General features: G+C 39.0%; 1 protein-coding gene across 7 annotated transcripts in view; it reads right to left on the reverse strand.

The window, feature by feature from the left end:
• Nucleotides 1-16,209: 16,209 nt before the first annotated feature.
• IL15 (interleukin 15) overlaps nt 16,210-18,958 on the reverse strand; it is a 48,609-nt gene continuing 45,860 nt past the window's right edge. For all 7 annotated transcript variants that reach the window (XM_075035837.1, XM_075035865.1, XM_075035886.1 and 4 more), the window contains 2 exons: nt 18,731-18,874; nt 16,210-18,147 (listed from right to left, as the gene is read on the reverse strand). In XM_075035837.1, the coding sequence (XP_074891938.1) occupies nt 18,034-18,147; nt 18,731-18,874 (258 nt within the window). In that variant the 3' untranslated portion in view covers nt 16,210-18,033. The remainder of the gene's footprint in view (nt 18,148-18,730; nt 18,875-18,958) is intronic.

An 18,958-nucleotide genomic window follows, 5' to 3' on the forward strand; every position in this document is an offset into this window, starting at 1 on the left:
AGAACTGTCTCCTGTGGGAGGGACCCCACGCTGGAGCAGGGGAAGAGTGTGAGGAGTCCTCCTCCTGAGGAGGATGAAGCGGCAGAGACAACGTGTGATGAACTGACCCCAACCCCCAACCCCCATTCCCCTGTGCCGTTGAGGGGAGGAGGTAGAGAAAATCAGGGGTAAAGTTAAGCCCAGGAAGGAGGGAGGGGTGAGGGGAAGGTGTTTTAAGCTTTGGTTTTATTTCTCATTATCTTACTCTGATTTGATTGGTAATAAATTAAATTAATTTTCCCCAAGTCGAGTCTGTTTTGCCCATGACAGGAATTGTTGAGTGATCTCTCCCTGTCCTTATCTCGACCCACAAGCTCTTTGTTATATTTTCTCTTCCCTGTCCAGCTGAGGGGGGGAGTGATAGAGTGGCTTTGGTGGGCGCATGGCGTCCAGCCAGGGTCAACCCACCACAACCAATACCTCTGAAAATTGCTCGCCACAATATTTGGTGCTTACCAGTCTCTCACAAGCTCTAAGTATTACTTCAGCACTTAATTTAATTTCAGTTACACTGTACCACCTCTGCTTAATAATATGTGTTCTTCTGCAGTGCCTACACTGTAGATTTCCTCTCTCTGGGAAGCTATAGCCCATAAAGATCACAATACCACATCTTTTTCCAAGAAAAACTTAACAATGCTGAAGAGACAGTGTCCTAGCCCACAATTCAGAGTACAGTATCAGTTAGTCTGTGACAAAAGCAGAAATGTTCCTCAGCCCAAAAAAAAGGTGTTTAGTTTAGTTTTTAAAAAACAGATTTTGTTTAACCTGGCATGAATCATAGGCTTGATTCAAGTTCAAGAACTGAACTGAAAAAGGAAGAAAAGGTTTTTCAGTAAAAGACAGTGGCAAATGCAAGCATGTTACAATTTTCAAAGGACGCCTGTCACAGCCCTGTTGACACCTGAACCATAGGAAAATATGAAACTCTGATTATATCCCCAAAAATCTCTTTTAGAAGGTAAGCAGGTGGTAGCTACTTCTCTTTTACGCACCTATTTTGTATATTTAAAGCTGATGATTCCAGGCTGGGGGGGCTGGCGGGAGTGGTTTTCCTTTGGTGACTGCTGATTTCTCTGTTTGGTCTCTCTCCTGGAAGAGAAGCCTAAGAAATTCCTCTGTTTAGCTTGGGCTTAGAGTATGAAGTTATCCTAAACACATGGATTATGAGCCCTTTCATTTCTGTCCTGTGATGTGGTAAAAATGTCCATCTTCTCTGACAGATCATCTTAAACTCTCCCTTTTGATGAAATCTTTGACATAACATGGGTGCAGCATTTGCTGGTAATACTATTTTTCCTAGTTTGCTATGCACCCATGAGAGAAAAGCAAGTGGGGGAGGTCTTGCAGTTTTGAACTACCCTAGACTTAAACATGTCTTTGAGGTGGGTCATTTGTGAAAAGACACTCAGCATATTGGATAAAAATAATGCACCTTCCAGCTATTTTTCATCATGTGTTACAATAGTCTAGCATTAAACATTTATTTGTTTGATAGGTACTAGCATTGATTTTAAGTTGTAAATAAATTTTCATATAATATTCTATTCAACATAAAATGGGCCTTTATACTTGACTGGTAAGTCACTGAGCTAAAATTTGGTCTTGGCTGTGTTGGTGTAAATGCCTATCAACAACACACTAATGCAGAATTTGACCCTTTTGCACAGGAGGCCTTAGTAGATCTGCATATGAAGATTTCTTGTTGTAAAATACAATAATCCAGGGAAGTATTAGTCACTGTTTGCAATCAAGCAATTATCTGGCTGATATTGCCCCTGTTCTATATGTGGTTAAAATTGATTCCTAATGAATTTTTTTCAAGACTTTTCAATCCTCAGAAATAATTTTTCAATACAAATACAGAGATAATTTTATTACAAATTTTGTGTTTGGCTTCTGTGGTCATAATTTAGATATTTGATTGTGGGATGCTTCAGGATCTCAACATGTAGGAATTTTTTTTATTTCCCATTAGTATTTGTCTGCTTGCGGGAATCTGTTTTCATACACAATTATGGCATATGCCCTGATATTCAAATGACTTATATTTTAAGGACTAAGGATTGTTATTGGAATTATTTTTTTTTAAGTTTGTGCTCTTGAGGTCTAGCCAAATTTAGATAGCAACTTTTTAAGATTAGAAAACAAGAAGCTGCAAGACTATCCCATTTGATCTCTGTTTATACATAACAGTTCCACAGAGATTTTTGCCTGTGCTTGTCCATTTCCCCCCTTCTGACCAACAACACACCTCCCTCCAAATCAGCCTGGCACTTATGAGCTGGCTCTTTTGCAAGCTCACTAGAAACAATACTTTTGAAAGATAGATTTATATTACTTGTTTCTTCAGTCCATCCTATTCCTAGATCAGGAACCCAGTCATGCCTTCTTGTTTGTTTTTATTTTTGTTAGTGCTACTTATTATTTAATCTTTTTAAAATACAGATACTCTAATAATTGTATTATGGATGCCTCAGGTTTAAAGCGAGATACTGTTGTGATTTAGGCTAATAGTTACAATTTATCATCTGCTGCCTGTTCCATGAAAGATGTTGCACAACTGCATGTGTTGCAAGAAGGTTTTGTTAATAAACTTGGTATCACTTGAACACTTACAAGAGATTATATTAGCTCACTGAGCTAGGCTGTGATTCTATTTGCTGCTACTGTTAATTTGGCCTATCCCCTTTGAGATCCTAAAAGTTACTTGGGAAATTCTCCAGCACATGAAGGGCCAGAATGTGGCACAGTATTTCACTGTTGTTTTTTTTTTAACTGTTCTAGTAAAATATTAAATTCTAATGTGCAACTTCTTAAGCCTCAAATACTGTTGAGAGCTAGAACAGACTAATCTTTCAGAGTAGGTTTTCTTTTGATAATCAGATGACATTCACGGTCATAACTCATTTGTGTTTTCTTCTGTGGTAGTGTGATGGCTCTGTGGGGAGGAAAGGTCTGCACATATTTGTTCACTAACCCTGGTTCTCTGGCTATGGTAAGAAACCCTCTTTGGGACTGCATGCACATGGAAATGGGGGCACAGGGGAATCCATATTCAGTTTTTTAACCTAGTACTAAAGCCTACAAATTACTTCTGGCCAGACAGTTTGGATAGCTATTTGAATGCATGCTTTGTCTGTGTGGAACTGCAGCATTGCTTAATTGGTATTTTCCCCTTGGTTACTTGGTTGAAAAGTTCGGTTTGTCACAGCTAATCTTTAATCCACAGCAACTCCCAAATGTATTTAGTGCACTGAATATATTGAGTAGTACATGTCAAGGATGGAATAATAAATTAAAAGGTTATTTGTGTGCTGTGAAGTATGATTAGGGATCTCCGTAATTTGCAGGCCTCTGAGCTCAGATACCTCCTGGCAAGAATTCTATACTGAAAGTGCATAGCACAGGTACGGTGGGTTAACCTTATCTAAGGGCCAAATTCCCTCCCATCTTCTTGTTCACTTGCCCTCCTCAGCAGGGCAGGGACAGAAAATAGGATGGGAAAGCTTGTGGCTCAAGATAAAGATAGGCAGATTGCTTACTAACTACTGTGGAGGATAAAACAGACTCAAATTGGGGAAAACTAATCTAATTTATTGCCACTTAAAATAGATTTGGGTGTTAGAACCAAATACAACCTTTAAAACACCTTTCCTCCCCCCTTCACCATGCTCAACTTCATTCCATCACTCCAGACTCCTCTACACCCACCCCTGAGTAGCAGCAGGGAAGGTATCAGGAGGGTAGGATTATCAGTACATCATGGTTTCCCTCTGCCATTCCTTCCCTCTCACACTGTTCCCCTGCTCTGGCATGGACTCTTCCCATGGGCTGCAGTCCTTCAGGAAAAAACCTGCTCCAGTATGGGCTCTCCATGGGCCACAGTTCCTTCAGGAAACCTCCAGCTGCTCCAGTGTGGGGTCCTCCATGAACTGCGGGGGATATCTGCTCCAGTGCCATAGAGCATCTCCTCGTCCTTCTCTGAATTTGGTGTTCCCTCTGCTGTTTCTCATTCTTTTCGTTCCTACCTCCCCTCTCTCTGTCTGGCTTTTTTTTTTTTTTGCCTTTTCTTAAATATGTTTTCAAAAAGGTGCCTCACGCTTGGCTGATGGGGTCAGCCTGTGGTGGGTCTTGCAGAGAGGTAGAAAAAACCTCTATAAATTGAATGCTTGTGCTGCTGGTGTAACCAAAGTTGTGTGCAATCTGCATACCTAGTTTGCCTTGCCATTTTGTAGGGGCATGGAGCAGATAGCAAAGGGACGCTATAACTGTAGTTATAACTCATGTATTTGATACACTGTAGTTCATTAACAGAAAACTTTGACACAGAGTTAAGGTTGCCTGGAGGTACAACCATGCCCTTCTGGAATGGCTCGTTCAACAAAACTCACTCTGATGACCAAGAATACACAGACAACCTTAAACACTACAGATTTCACAGCCAAAGGAGATTTGCCTGCGCCGAAGCTGTATTCACTGTCTTAGCTATAGCTACTGTGAATATTGGAGGGCTTAATTAAAGCAGTTTGGCAGTGAGAGAATGATGCAGTCTGGAAGGACTCAACTGTGATGGAATTGAGTGAAACTTTTTTCTTCCATGGGGATGCACATGGCACAAAGAAAGGAGTGGATATGCATCTCAAGAGATTTAATATGTCTCTTGTTCAGTACTGCTTCAGTTGCAGAACCTAGGGTGGTCTTGCTATTGACAGCAATTAGGTTGGAGATGAGCGTAGCCTGGGTGTTTAATGAGAGGAAAATAAAAATATAACATCCTTAAGGAGAAAAGGGCTGTAAAATGAAGCACACACAATATTTTTTACCATGAAACAAGAAAGCATTTTAGTGGTAAAGGCAGATCTTGTTTTATATTGTTTGTAAACAGAGGTATTCATGGCATGGGTTGCTGTTGAAAACAGTGTCTGAATGCATATGCTAATTAATTCTTATTCCCTACTTGTCAGAACCTTGAGATTTGCTAGTCTCAGCATTCATGGACATGATACTCAGCCAAGGAAATTACTGTGTGTTATTCTTTTACCTCTCAATTTCCCAGGGTTTTGTTGATTGTGGTGGTTACAGAGTACCTTTAGGTGTTAGAGATCACTGTTACCAAGATGGTTTGCACTTGAAATGCTACTTGTAGCTGGGCAGGGAGAAAGGAGGCTCTGGTTTCAACACACAGTACACCTTGAGTTGGTCATGATTTGCAGGCATGGAAGATGTAGCTAACAGCTTAGTGAGAGGAGTCACAGATATCTGTGTGTCTAAATTCCAAATTTTGTCAGCTTTAATTTTTAGTGGTTACAATTGCTTGAAGGACCAGACGAAAAAAAAATTACTTTCTATGCCTTCACCCCTTCCTTGTGACTCCTTATAACATATTTGTCAGCAGTGCTATCCTTTTTGTCCTGTTGCTTTATGTCACTGCAGCTTAAAAATATTCCTTGCTTTCTGGCACTAGATGCAGATTCATTTGTTCGTGTGGTCGTTCCCAAATAAGCTGTGCTGTGCCAGCTGGCCTTGGGGCCAAGGAATAATTCCTCACTCTTTGTTTTTATTTGTATAGGCATAGAGGCCTATGATAAAGTCATGAGAACAGGACTTTGGAATTGTTATTTTAAGGCAGCTTGCATAGAAGAAAATTACTTATGTCAATCCCATGTTCTATGATAGCCTCATAGCTATCATCACCATCCTACTCAGTTGTTAATGGGACTTCTATAGAAGCTCCACTGCACAGAGTCAGAATTTATGGCTTCCAAAGAAGCCGTTGGCTTCCAGGAGCCATTGGTGACTGTGTTCTTTTCCTGTGCATTGAGGAGGACAAGGCATCTTTTCCATGGCTTGGTCTTACTGTCAGTCACCAGACAATGGAGATCATGTACAAGCACGTACCTCGAAAAGCTTATGTCCCACCTGCTGACACCATTGATGCCTGCTTTGTGGAAGTTTATCTGCTTGAGACTCCTTCACCAATGCTGAAACAAAACACAGGCTATCCAGAGTTATCAGTGCTTTCAGAAGATCCCAGAAGATTGTGAGGGGAAAAAAGGGGACATTAAACTGACAAAAAACCCTTTAGGTCTTTAAGTCAGTAGTTAACATCTGCACCTTATCTGTCATAGCTGGAGAACTTAAAACTTACAAACTTTAGAAATTCAATGAATTGTCTCTAAGTTGTCCCAGGTAGATCTTCATTATTATTGATAGAAAATACTAGAGGATGAGGTCCTAAAAAGGAATTATGTCAAGTGATAAAAATACAGTACAGGCAAGGGATTTTGGATAAGTTACCTTATCCAAATGCCTGATACCCACAGCTAGGAAGATTGTCTAGGGTAAAATGAAGCCCCGTCACTGTCCTGCAGTAGGCAGTTTAAGAAAGAGAACTGTTGTCTGAAGACATCAGAAAAAAATGTAGAATATCGAGTGATGCACGAAAGCAGGAAGCTTGTTACAGAAAAAAGTTGCAGAAATTATTCATAATGATCTAATTTTCTTTGAATTAGTTGTAGTGAGCTTGCCAAAGGAATAACCAAAGGAAATATAGATTAATGTCTCATTTGTTATCTTGTGACTAAAAGAAGAAAAAAAAGATTCTTGCAAATGTGATGTAAAAAGTCACAATTAAGGTTAATGAGGAGAAGAAATTCCCAGCTGTCATAACTGATGATTATGAATAACTGCTATTCAGTATCGCTGCCTTAGAGGATTGGGGAGTTCTATGTACTACTAACTGGATAAATATTAAGTGACTTGAATGCTTTGAGATTGACCAAAAGCATGGTTTGACTTCTCAATACTCCATGCAAAAACAGTAGACTCTGTCAATTACAAGAAATATTGGGATGGTTTTTTTGGTGGGAGAGAAAATTTTGGCTCATTGGGAAACTGATGGCTCAAAAGATCCCAAGCTGGAATTACTAATACGTCCTATATTACTGCAAGACTATAGATTTCAAGCTAACCGAAGGAAGTATATGAGTCTCAGAAGAGCTGGGAAAGGCAGCCTTCAAGTAGAGCAGTTTCTCAGTTTTACCTATGGTAGAGATAGCACACTGCTACAAAACAATGTTATCACTGTTTGTGCCATATTAGAAACATTCTAATGACATAAGCATATTTTAAATTTCTCTTAAATTCTGTTTTGTTGCTTTAACAAGATCTGTCATTTGTGGTAGAACAGACGTTAAAATTGTGCAATGATTACTGACGTGCAGTATTTCATTTTGAAAAGCCCAGTACAGTTGCTTCCTGAAAGGCGTTGAATAAAAAAAGGTGCAAGCTGATGGCTTCTGTTCATCTCACAACAAAAATGCTGTATTTGGGTCTAATGCAGGTTCCTTCAGCAATACTGTCCCTGTATTTTAAAATGTGATTTCAAGAAAGCAACTTGACACATAAAAAGTTAGTCACAATTCTTTGTTTTCCTCAACTACAACTTGGGAAAAAAATGCATTAGAAACCATTCTCAGAGTACTTACAATGTTTTCATTTTTACTGGAGGCAGTCCTTAGGACGATGGGTTTTTTCATGCTTTTTTATTCTGATGACCATTTAACATTTTCCAATGGACAATAGGGAGGTTTTATTCATTACATTTTGCTTAGGTGCCCTGCTGACCAAAAGCTGAAAACCTCTTGATTTGGGCATATGGTAGTCGACCCAGTACACACATGTACACACACACACGTGAAATAAGTGGTAGTATATGAATAAGCTCACCTGTTTGATGTAGGAAAGTGAATAAGCTCTAAGCTGTTCCAGTTAGAAGTAGATAAATTCTTATTGCTCCTGAAGACTCCAATGAATGTAATATAATGCCCTTGCCTTAAAGTGCTTGGAATGCAAGATATGAGTGGGTAAATACAGCAAATATACTAGGTGTATTTGAACCTGTAGATGTCTACTGGTAAATCCATATGTTCTAGAAGTCTCGAACACTCAGTGTAAATAATTTGCAATAGTTTGAAAACCAAACCAAACCATCTTTTAATTTTGCTTGTTTAACTTTTCATAGTCAGTCCTTGATCCACAAAGCAATACCTGATTTTTTTTGTGAAATGTAGATATAAATTAAAACAACTCTCTATTACAAGTGGTAGATGCAACATTTTACCTTGCCTTTATCACAACAATTATAACATCTGGATATTTTATGTGGCTAGTGCTCATACTATGTACCTGCCAACATGGATCGAATGTACAGTGCAAACTACAAAAAAAATTGCATTGGTTGAATAAGCAGAGTTAGGAATTTTATTGATCATAAACAGTGTGGGAATGAACACATAAAGCAGTGTGATTATATTGTATTAAAGCAACATTATTTTATTATTAGATTATGATTATATTGTCTGTCATAAACTCATGAACAATATGGTTATGTATTATTATATTATTATTATTTTATTACTATATTCTAACATGACCACAATTCTCATAATTTAATATGTTCTGGCATAGACCATATCTCATACTTGAGTTTGACCAGTGTCTATTCAAAAGCAACGCTATTAATGTATCATCATATAAAACAGCTGCACATATTTGTTTATAAATATAACTTAGAAAAAGAAAATTCTTTCTACTAGAAAAAAAAATCAGCACAGGTTACATAATTGTAAATTTACCATCTGGACAGAGCAAGCAAAACACCAGAAAATACAGATTTATAGGAAGATTGAATAATCAAAACATAAAATAGAGTGTGTGTATATATATATATATATGCTTTTTAATATATATAAAAATGTATTTCTATTTTTTTATATATATGTGCTGCATGTTGACCCCCTGAGCATCAGATAGTTTTCCATATCACATATTATACACATTTATTTAATTTGAAAGGCACAACCACATACAGAAAGATATAGAAAGTTTTGGCACAGAACAAACTTTGGCTATTCTCAGCTCTATTTCATCAGGTTTAAAGAAAGCAGTATTTTGTGTAAAACTGTAATCACAAAGTAGGAAGTCAGAATTACTGAACCTCTTTTTATGCTAAAGAAGCTAATGGCACCGGGAGAAGTGATGTAAGGCAGAAGAGTTTCAGTCAGCTGCAAACTTTGTTAAAGCCTGTAACTTTGACAAATACTCTTCTGCTCAAAAGAAAGTGCAGATAATCCTTTTTATGCTGTAAACGTGGTTGATGTGAGACATATGAAAGGAAAGTGAGGTTGCTGGAGGATATATTAAGCCACATAGCAGGTTGGTTTATCTGGGTTACTACCGAGTTTCTGTAATTGTACATGGAGATTGAACTCTGGTCTGTATGTATTGAAGTGGAAAGCTTGCAGGAGTATTGAGTCTCACTAGGAAAAGAAACAAAGGGGCAAAGTTTGAGGACTTCATGGAATTACAGTCTGGGAGTGAAACCATGCTGTTGTTTTTTCTTGCCTAGGGAATTTGAATGTGATGAAAGACTAGCTGTATTACAAGATAAATCTTAAGTAAATACTTGGTTTTAGAAATTTGCAAGAACTGTGGAGACATCCTGTTGGAATATAAACCTGGTTATGTTCCCCAGGGAAATCAGATTTTGAAGGAATTGCATGAAAGATTAAATTCTTTTCTTGGGTGACATAGCATTAGAGTCACAGTTGATAGGAACTCTGTCATGACCCATTTCTGTTGGACATATGTTTTCACAAATGGATTCTAATAAATTAGTTGAGGATGAAGGTATTTACATCAATTCATTTCTTTTGTCCACAAGGACATGTTCTAAAGATTATGCCTCATACATGAGATAACTCCTGACATTTCTTCAACTGCTTCCCTCCCTATTCACCATCTGGCTGAGACTTTGAAGCTTTTACCCAATAATTAGTCACCACTCATCTCTGAGAAAATCTGATTCAGGCTCAGAAGGAAGAGAACCAGGATAAGATATTCATTTGTATGCTAAAGTTAAAATAAGGTTCTTTAGCCTTAGGTATTTCTCAAGAAATTTCCCAGAAATCTCCCTGATTTCTGTTTATTTTCTAACTTCATTCCTTTTTCCCCTATTTTTTCACTTTTAGAGGTAGTGATCTACCTATGCCATGGTACAGATAAGCCAGTCATTTAAACAGATATTTAATTCTTTATTATATTTGCTCATCTTCTCCCCCATTTTTACAAATCCAATTGATTCCTGATCAGCTTGACTTGACCAAGAAAATACCATCTCTAATAAGCATTCAGAAGAGGATGAGGTTTTGGAAGATTTTTATTTCTTTATGTCTGTCTTTAAGGTGTTGATTATTGGCCTAATTAAGCCGTTTGATGAGGAGATGAGAATTCTCCAACATTTCCAGGTTTTGGAGGAAAATAGTTGGAAGGAAACAGCTTAGAGATGCTGATTTGATCTTCTTATTGCAAAATACATAACCTACTCATTTATGGCTTTCTTTTCCTCCTTAAGTGCATGTAATATTCCATAGAGAGCATAGTCGCAAAGTTTAATTGCTCTTTCTCTGCCTCTAGAGAAGGTGTAGCTCTTTACACACTACAGAATAGTTTCCTTTTAAGTATGGCTTAGTGTCATGTTGATCCGTCTTCTGATGTTGTACAGAAATTCTGTTATGAAATGCTGTTTCTATTGTTAGTAAGGTACACCTTCATATAGATGAGCTGCAAGTGAAGGCCACTTTGGATAAAAATTAATACTATTTCTATTCTCAAGAATACCAATACTGACTTGAGGATACAATGAAGTTTGTGTCTCTTGCTTTTGCTTCATCCATTTGTTCTCAGCTGCTAGTTCATTCTCACATTCCTTATCCTCCTGCCAAGACATCCCATCATGACCTTGGCTCAGTGACTCAGGATGGGAATTTCCAAAGTTTTCCAAAAGCCCCCTTTGATGCCTGTTAGGGGGAAGACATGAATGATTTGACTGCAGTTGTGGGAAATACTCTTTGAAATTTACTGTTTAACTTTGAAATTGCAGGCATATCCTTATTCCCATCCAGCCCCTTGCCAAATTCTACTACTTAGAAAGAACTGATGCAGTAGATTCACAGTGAGTTGGAATAATTTTGATTTCACTGATATTATTTAAGGTGGCTCTCACTTCTTTTTCCTTCCTACTGTTTTCTTTCAGTCCTGTAGTGGATGATTCATTTTTCCTGTCTTTCCAATACTACAAGGAAGGGGTTGGCAGCTCAGTTGTCTTTGAGTATAACTGTGAGAAAAACAAATCTTATGATATTGGAGTTATTGATAATTACAGCTAGGCTAATCTTAGATGACTTTATTATAATATTGTTCCTATATATTTGTTCCATATTCTTTCTATAAGAAATGCAACAAAATATTAATAGCTCCATCCTGTTGTGGTGTTGCCCACATTAAAGTAGGAAAAGATGGCAGGCAGAGAAAGAGATTCACAAGGATGATGGGGCACTTAGTTTGGGTTTAGTGGACAGTAGAACCACAGTACCTGTGATGCAGCTGTCTAGACAAATGAGTTGACTAACATTGTACATGTAATTTACATACTTGGAATGGGTAGTGATGTGATTATCTAGTGCTATGTGTCGTAGGAGAGCTAATTCGCAACATACCTCTGTCATAGTCAGTTTACCTGCACGCCATAACCTACTGGGCAGTAATTTTCTATGTAAATGCAAATGTCCTTTACCTTGCTTTACAAAATAGATGATACTTCCAGAAACATTCACTGATCAACTGGTGTGATAGGAGGTTAATATTGTTGCTGCAGTGTAGCCACTTGAATCCCTATGATCTGCTGCACCTGCATGTCTAGTATTCCTACTTAGAGGTAGAAGTACTGAATAATGGAACACTTCTTTGGTACTCAAAAATATAACTGGCAAAACACGCAGGCAATGGTAACTCAGTGATATTTTCTGTTAAGGCATATAACAATATCACTATTTTTCAGGTGCTGAACTAGTGTGATGGGTTGACCCTGGCTAAACGCCAGGTGCCCACCAGAGCCGTTCTATCACTCCCCCATCCTCAGCTGGACAGGGGAGAGAAAAATATAACAAAAACTTGCGGGTCGAGATAAGGACAGGAGAGATCATTCACTGATTACCGTCACGGGCAAAACAGACTCAGCTTAGGGAAAATTAGCTCAATTTATTACAAATCAGCCAGAGTAAGGTAATGAGAAAATAAAACGAAATCTCAGAACACCTTCCCACCACCCCTCCCTTCTTCCCGGGCACAACTTCACTCCCGGATTTCTCCACCAAGCCCCCCCAGCGGCACAAGGGGGACAGGGATGGGGTTTACGGTCATCACACGTTATTTTCTGCCGCTTCACCTCCTCAGGGGGAGGGCTGATCACACTCTTCCCCCGCTCCAGCGTGGGGTCCCACCCACGGGGTCAGTTCTCCATGAACTTCTCCAACGTGGGCCATTCCCACGGGCTGCAGTTCTTCACGAACTGCTCCAGCATGGGTCCTTTCCACGGTGTGCAGTCCTTCAGGAGAGCTGCTCCAGCGCAGGTCCCCCACGGGGTCACAAGTCCTGCCAGAAAACCTGCTCCACGGGCTCCTCTCTCTGCAGATACCCAGGTCCTGCCAGGAACCTGCTCCAGCACGGGGTTCCCACGGGGTCACAGCCTTCTTCGGGAACCCACCTGCTCCGGCGTGGGGTCCTCCACGGGCTGCAGGTGGAGATCTGCTCCACCGTGGACCTCCCTGGGCTGCAGGGGGACAGCCTGCCTCACCAGGGTCTTCACCACGGGCTGCAGGGGAATCTTCGCTCCGGTGCCTGGAGCATCTCCTCCCCCTCCTTCTTCACTGACCTTGGTGTCCGCAGGCTTGTTTCTCTTACATGTTCTCACTCCTCTCTCCAGTGGCTGTTTCTCACTCTCCCAACTTTTTTTCCTTCTTAAAAAATGTTATCACAGAGGCGTTACCACTATCACTGATTGGCTCGGCCTTGGCCAGCGGCGGGTCCGTCTCAGAGCCGACTGGTATGGGCTCGCTCTCTCTCGAACACAGGGGAAGCCTCCAGCAGCCTCTTACAGAAGCCACCCCTGTAACCCCCCTCACTACCAAAACCTTGCCACATAAAACCAATACAACTAGACTTACAAAAAAAACCCCATACCCTGAATCTCTGTTGAAATCTCTGTTGGGCCTGTTCAGAAAGCTGCAGCAGGTAAAACAAAGAAAGAGCAGGCTGTTGCTTTCAGGAGATTAAATCAACATACACTGTACTGGCTTCTACAGTAGAAGTAGACACCTCCTTGGTTTCTGTTAAACTTCGGATCTGGACCCTTGGTTGAAAAAGTTGAAACACTGCTTTAGCTGTAGAGAATGCTTTGATTTATATATATATATCAATCAAAACACACTGTTTGCCCTCCTTTGTAAGTCTTACCACTGTACATTGGGCTGACTGACTCAAATGTTCATTGTCTCTCTGAGCTTTTGCCACATGGAGCTGGAATGCATCCTAAAGTATGTTTCTAACTATTATTTTCCTCACATAGCCATGTGAACAAGATGGATAATCTGAAATTGCTGCTGAGCCCCCAGCTACTTCACTACTGGCAAAGAATCCCCCTTTTTTTATATTTTCCCAAAACCAGTGAAGCTCCCAATAAGAGAACTAGCTACACTTCAGAGTTTGCCTTTTTCCACTACCATTAATGATTCTGGCTTTCACAAAGTTCTCATTTCCAAATGAACTAGCATCAGTGATCACTTATATCAATCCCTTCAAAGGGGATTTTAATGGAGAAAAAGATGAAACCACTCATACCATCACTCAAGTCAAATGAGGAGTCACTTTTTTCTGCTTGGGCAAAACAGACCATCAGCTATAGACCTGCAGCACTCTGTTAACCCGCTCTTTGCTTGCTTTTAAGGTTCCCAAGGCTGTTGGCTTCTCACTGAAGGCATCTTGCCCGTTAAAATAGCATCTCCCTGGTTAAAGAAGGGACAAATGGACCATTACCTCTGGGCTGTGATTAATTATTACAGACTTATGCATCTGCATCGGTAAATGCCTAAGAAGAGCCATTCAGGATGTAAGAGCTTGCTTTGGGTATCAGAGGAGAATACTCCTTCAGTGTACTCAACAGTGATAATGCCATATTACTAGCTTAATTAAATCACTGTATAACCTTAGTCAGAAATTGAAGTGAGTTAAAAAATTGTGGGGAAACTGTCAGATGCTACTTTTAAGGTCCAAATGTCTACTAAGGAAATGAAATGGATAATTCGTACTGTGCCCTGTAATTGTAAAAGACAGTTGGACATTGCAGAAACTGAAACCTATTGAACATGCAGCATAGATGGACTGCTTAAAAGAAAATCTGGACTGCAGAAATTATTGGTTAAATTCTCCTATGTGTTTTAAGAGGGAGGTATTGTGGCTAATAGTCCTTGTATAAATATACTGATGCTGATCCAGAACTGACTTTGAACTGTGAGGACTTTCAAACATCTCCTGTGAAATTATCTGCACAGTACCTGATCAACAGGTGCTCAAATATTCGGAGCCACAACGTTCCGTTGATAAGCAACCGGTATTTATTTTCAGGGTCTCATAAAAGAACAAAAAGGCAGATGTCAGACATCATCTGCACTAGTGCTACTTGCATTATCCTGTTAAAATATAGACAGAAATACAAAAACTGAATACCAGGAAAGGAAAGGAAAAGTAGATTTTAAATTATTGCAAAGTCAGGAACACGGAATTATGTAGTCCAAAACTTCTGTGGAAAAGCATTATTCTTCTCTTCTGGTGTCAAAACATAGAGTTATTTTTCCTTCTGAATATAGAAACACTCTGCTATGAGTCACCTTAGTCCCAAACTGAGTTGGATTAATTGGAGAAAATACAATATTAATCTCTCTCTTAGCTTTTACCAACAGTAGTTGGAAAAGATTAGATAGTAAATGCCACACAAATTACTAGACCTTGTGTAGAAGAAATACCTTCCTCAACCTAGGGATGCTTACTTCAAAAGTAGGCACCCTCAATTAGTTTTTTACTGTTCTGCCTGCAGTACTAACAAGTCAGATCAGATTCATGCATGTCTTAGTCATATTGAATCTTTTCCTCCAGGATATGTATGAATTCCCTCACTAAAAAAAAGAATACCAACCTGGTCTTAATTTAGTCCATCCTTTATACAGATCAGATCACTTCTTATAACCATAGGATTCAGGATGTAGTAAAGCTTTCAACTGGCAGCTTAGCTCTCAGAAAAAAGGAAAACCCCAGGAGAAATACTGGAGAACTAGATAAGCAAAAGGCCTTTTTTTGGTTCTAGAATATGCATCTGGAACAGGTAGAGGTGAAATGAAATAAAAGAGATATGGCCAATGTCCAACAGGAAGTGGCTAACAGCGTGGCAAGCTGAGTGGCCACAGAGTTAGTGATATGATTTGGGAAAGACAAATTCATAGTATTTAACATACTTGCCACTGGTAAATGATTTAATGAAAAACAGAATAAAATTAATCAGGTAACTGATTTTCACAATGGCCAAGGTAAAAAAAACTACTTGAGCAAAAGAGCTCTTTTGTTTCTCCCATCATGAATACTGCTGGACTGTGTCTCAAGCTCCCTCAAAGCTAGAAATAAGGAAAATTCCTTTATCCCTTTGATTAATGACCACAGTTGTAACTTGGTATTACTTTGCCTATGCATGTGACATCAGGTAAGAGAAAATCATATTCAATGCATACCATTGTTTTAAGGAAAAATTTAGAATGTAGGACCAGTTTACTTCAAACTACGTCATAAACACTTCTTCCATTGATGTTTTGCAGTGGCAAAGAATTTATTTCTTCTGTGATACCTCTGCCAGTATTTAATCCCGATATCAATGCACTTATGAATTTACCAATCAGTCTATGCGTCATCTGGAAGATGACATCCACTGTGTTCACATTTGTGTTCTTTCTCTTGCAGTTTACTGGAGATTCAGCTCCTAAGAGTGCTGAAGATTGACTGTTGGGAGTAACCCACCAATAAAAGAGTACCAGGCAGTGTATTTGTTGCCATAACGAGATTGAGACTTCCTTCCTGGTAAGCAGACAGTTGAATGACTCAGCCAGTTATCAAACTGTCGTGGTTTAACCCCAGCCAGCAACCAAGCCCCACACAGCCACTCGCTCACTCCTCCCCAGTGGGATGGGGGAGAGGACAGAAGGCGTAAAAGCGAGAAAACTCATGGGCTGAGATAAAGACAGTTTAATAGGTAAAGCAAAAGCTGCACACACAAGCAAAGCAAACCAAGGAATTCATTCCCCACTTCCCACGGGCAGGCAGGTGTTCAGCCATCTCCAGGAAAGCAGGGTCCATCACGCCTAACGGTTACTTGGGAAGACAAATGCCATCACTCCAAATGTCCCCGCTTCCTTCTTCCCCCAGCTTTATATCCTGAGCATGATGTCATATGGTCTGGAATATCCCTTTGGTCAGTTGGGGTCAGCTGTCCCAGCTGTGTCCCCTCCTAACTCCTTGTGCCCCCCCAGCCTGTTCGCTGGTGGTGTGGGGTGAGGAGCAGAAAAGCCCTTGGCTCTGTGTGAGCACTGCTCAGCAGTAACTAAAACATCCCAGTGTTATCATCACTGTTTTCAGCACAAATCCAAAACATAGCCCCATACTAGCTACTATGAAGAAAAGTAACTCTATCCCAGCCAAAACCAGCACACAAATGAAGATGGAGAAATGGAGGTGCCTGGAGGAAAGTATTACTTATTATGGGTAGCAGTTGGTATGACATGGTTATGAATCATGAAGAAAGCAGTTACTTTAGAATGAGCTGAAAGAAGACTATGCAACATTTCAGAACTAACAGGGGACAGGTGAGGCATTGAGTCTTAGAAATACAGTTATCATGATTTCCAATAACTGGTCAAAAGTGATTCCTCCCTTCAAAGTTCTTGCCCCAAAAGGAGACCAAAGTTACAAACTCTCCTACATAGGAAAGATTTCTACCTAAGAAATGTGTAAGAGATGTGGTGTGTGTAAGAGATTTGGTCACCTCCTTTATTCAGAGAATGAAACTTATGCTACTTTTCTTTGGTTGAAATTTAGATTGAAATCTTTGGTAATTGCTAAAGGAACTGTAGTAATTACCATAATGAGTAAGGTAGTGTCTGCATCAGAGGTAGCAAATGAAGTAACAAAGCATGTTCTGTCATTGGACAATGGAACCAAGCACCAGCATTACCTTCTGTTGAGAAGACTGGAGGTAATTTTTAATGCCCTTATGCTACCATTGTACAAAAGGGAAAAAATGTAAGGAAGACTCTTTAAAGAAATATTCTAACTTTTGACTTTAAATTCTTAGGTAAAAGAAATAATTGGGTTTACCTGAAAACCATAGTAGAAATAAATATATTAAGAGGTAGCCAATAGACCTTTGAGACAAATAGGCCTCAGCTTGTGATTTGATGTTAGTTCATTGAAGGAATGTTAATAAGAAAAAAAAATTGCAAGGAAAACTGTCAGACATGACTAACAACAGAAGTGAGAGATGAGCTAGAATCTTCTAGGAGCACAGATGGTAAAGGGATAGATTTCAGATAACAAAAATAGCTATAGCCAAATGCTTTAAAAGGTTATGATAATTTTATATTAATAATAATAAAAGAAGAGCTTTTCTCTGAAACCCCATTCAGTTAGCCCTGAACTGATATTCATGAGGAGGTTCCTACTGCAGATACCCTGAGATCTTAGAGAATTTTGTTGAAAGGTTGGTAAATTAGACAGGATTTCTTTTCTGGTGGACTTACCAAAAGACTTACTTTAAGTCAAGAAGAAGCTTTAAACACTGTTAAATTCCTTTCATTTATATTTCCTAAGTATTATCATTTGTATGTATTCAGTTATGAATACATTGTGAATTACAGGGATTTTATTATTCTTTTTTTACGTGTTATGCTATGTAAGTAGGATTGTAAGTGATGTTCTTTCTAGTTTATTGTTGGTGATAATCTAATTTCTCTGAGGATGTTCGTGGAAGAATCTTGGTTCCCAGCTTGTGTCATTTGGTCAGTGTTTGCATTCCTTCTGTATAACCTTTACAAAACTCTGTATAAATTCAGTAAAATTTTTTTCTTCATACTCTTCACATTCTTTGCATTTTGCTGATGTTTTGGAATTCAACTGAAAAACAAAATGCAATAGTAAAGCAGGGTACTGATCTATTTGTTCTGATAGAGAACTAACCGTTGTTTGTCCTGTCTTTGTGAATAACTCCAATGCAGTCAATGGCTACAGAAAGCATTGCTGGAGGCTTCCATGGTACTTATGGTCTATGCAGCTCCTGGCTTGCTTTCCAAGTAGAATCAGCTTTCAAAGATACAGCACTTCAGTGAAAGATGCAATTGGCTGTCCTTTTGAAAATTAGGATACTTTTCTGTATGTGTCTGAGCATACCTGACTTTAGATACTGAGGTTATAAACTGTTATTTATACATAAACAATCAAATGCCCTGACACAAGTATGCATGCACAGTCAGAAGTATTTGCTTTGATGGGAATACTGAAAGTGTTTTTCTGAAAAGCACTAAATTCTGCTTTTTCATTGTTGTATGTGTAGCTTTTTCATTGTTATATGTACAGGTTACTGGATCCCATTTGCTTTCATCTGTACCATCCCACCTTTTATATAACAAAAGAGGTACTTCTGCTACTGAAGAAACACTTTTGATTTGCCTTTTTTCCACAGACCATTGGTGTTACTTACCTTGTTATTTTCTAAGCTTGCGTTTCCATTTTTCCATATGTTCCATACATCCTGTGTTTTACTACAATTTTTGATAAGACATTCTTGAAGAATCACTTCTGTCTCTAAGAAAAAGCATCTCATTACAGGTTCTTGGCATTCTTTCTGAAAAAAATGAAGTTGTAATAGTTTTACAATTAAAAAGGAATAAGTGAATGTAAGATATAATTTACCACGAAGTGGCTGATT

This window comes from Buteo buteo, chromosome 1, assembly GCF_964188355.1.
Source record: "Buteo buteo chromosome 1, bButBut1.hap1.1, whole genome shotgun sequence".
NCBI lineage: Eukaryota > Metazoa > Chordata > Aves > Accipitriformes > Accipitridae > Buteo > Buteo buteo.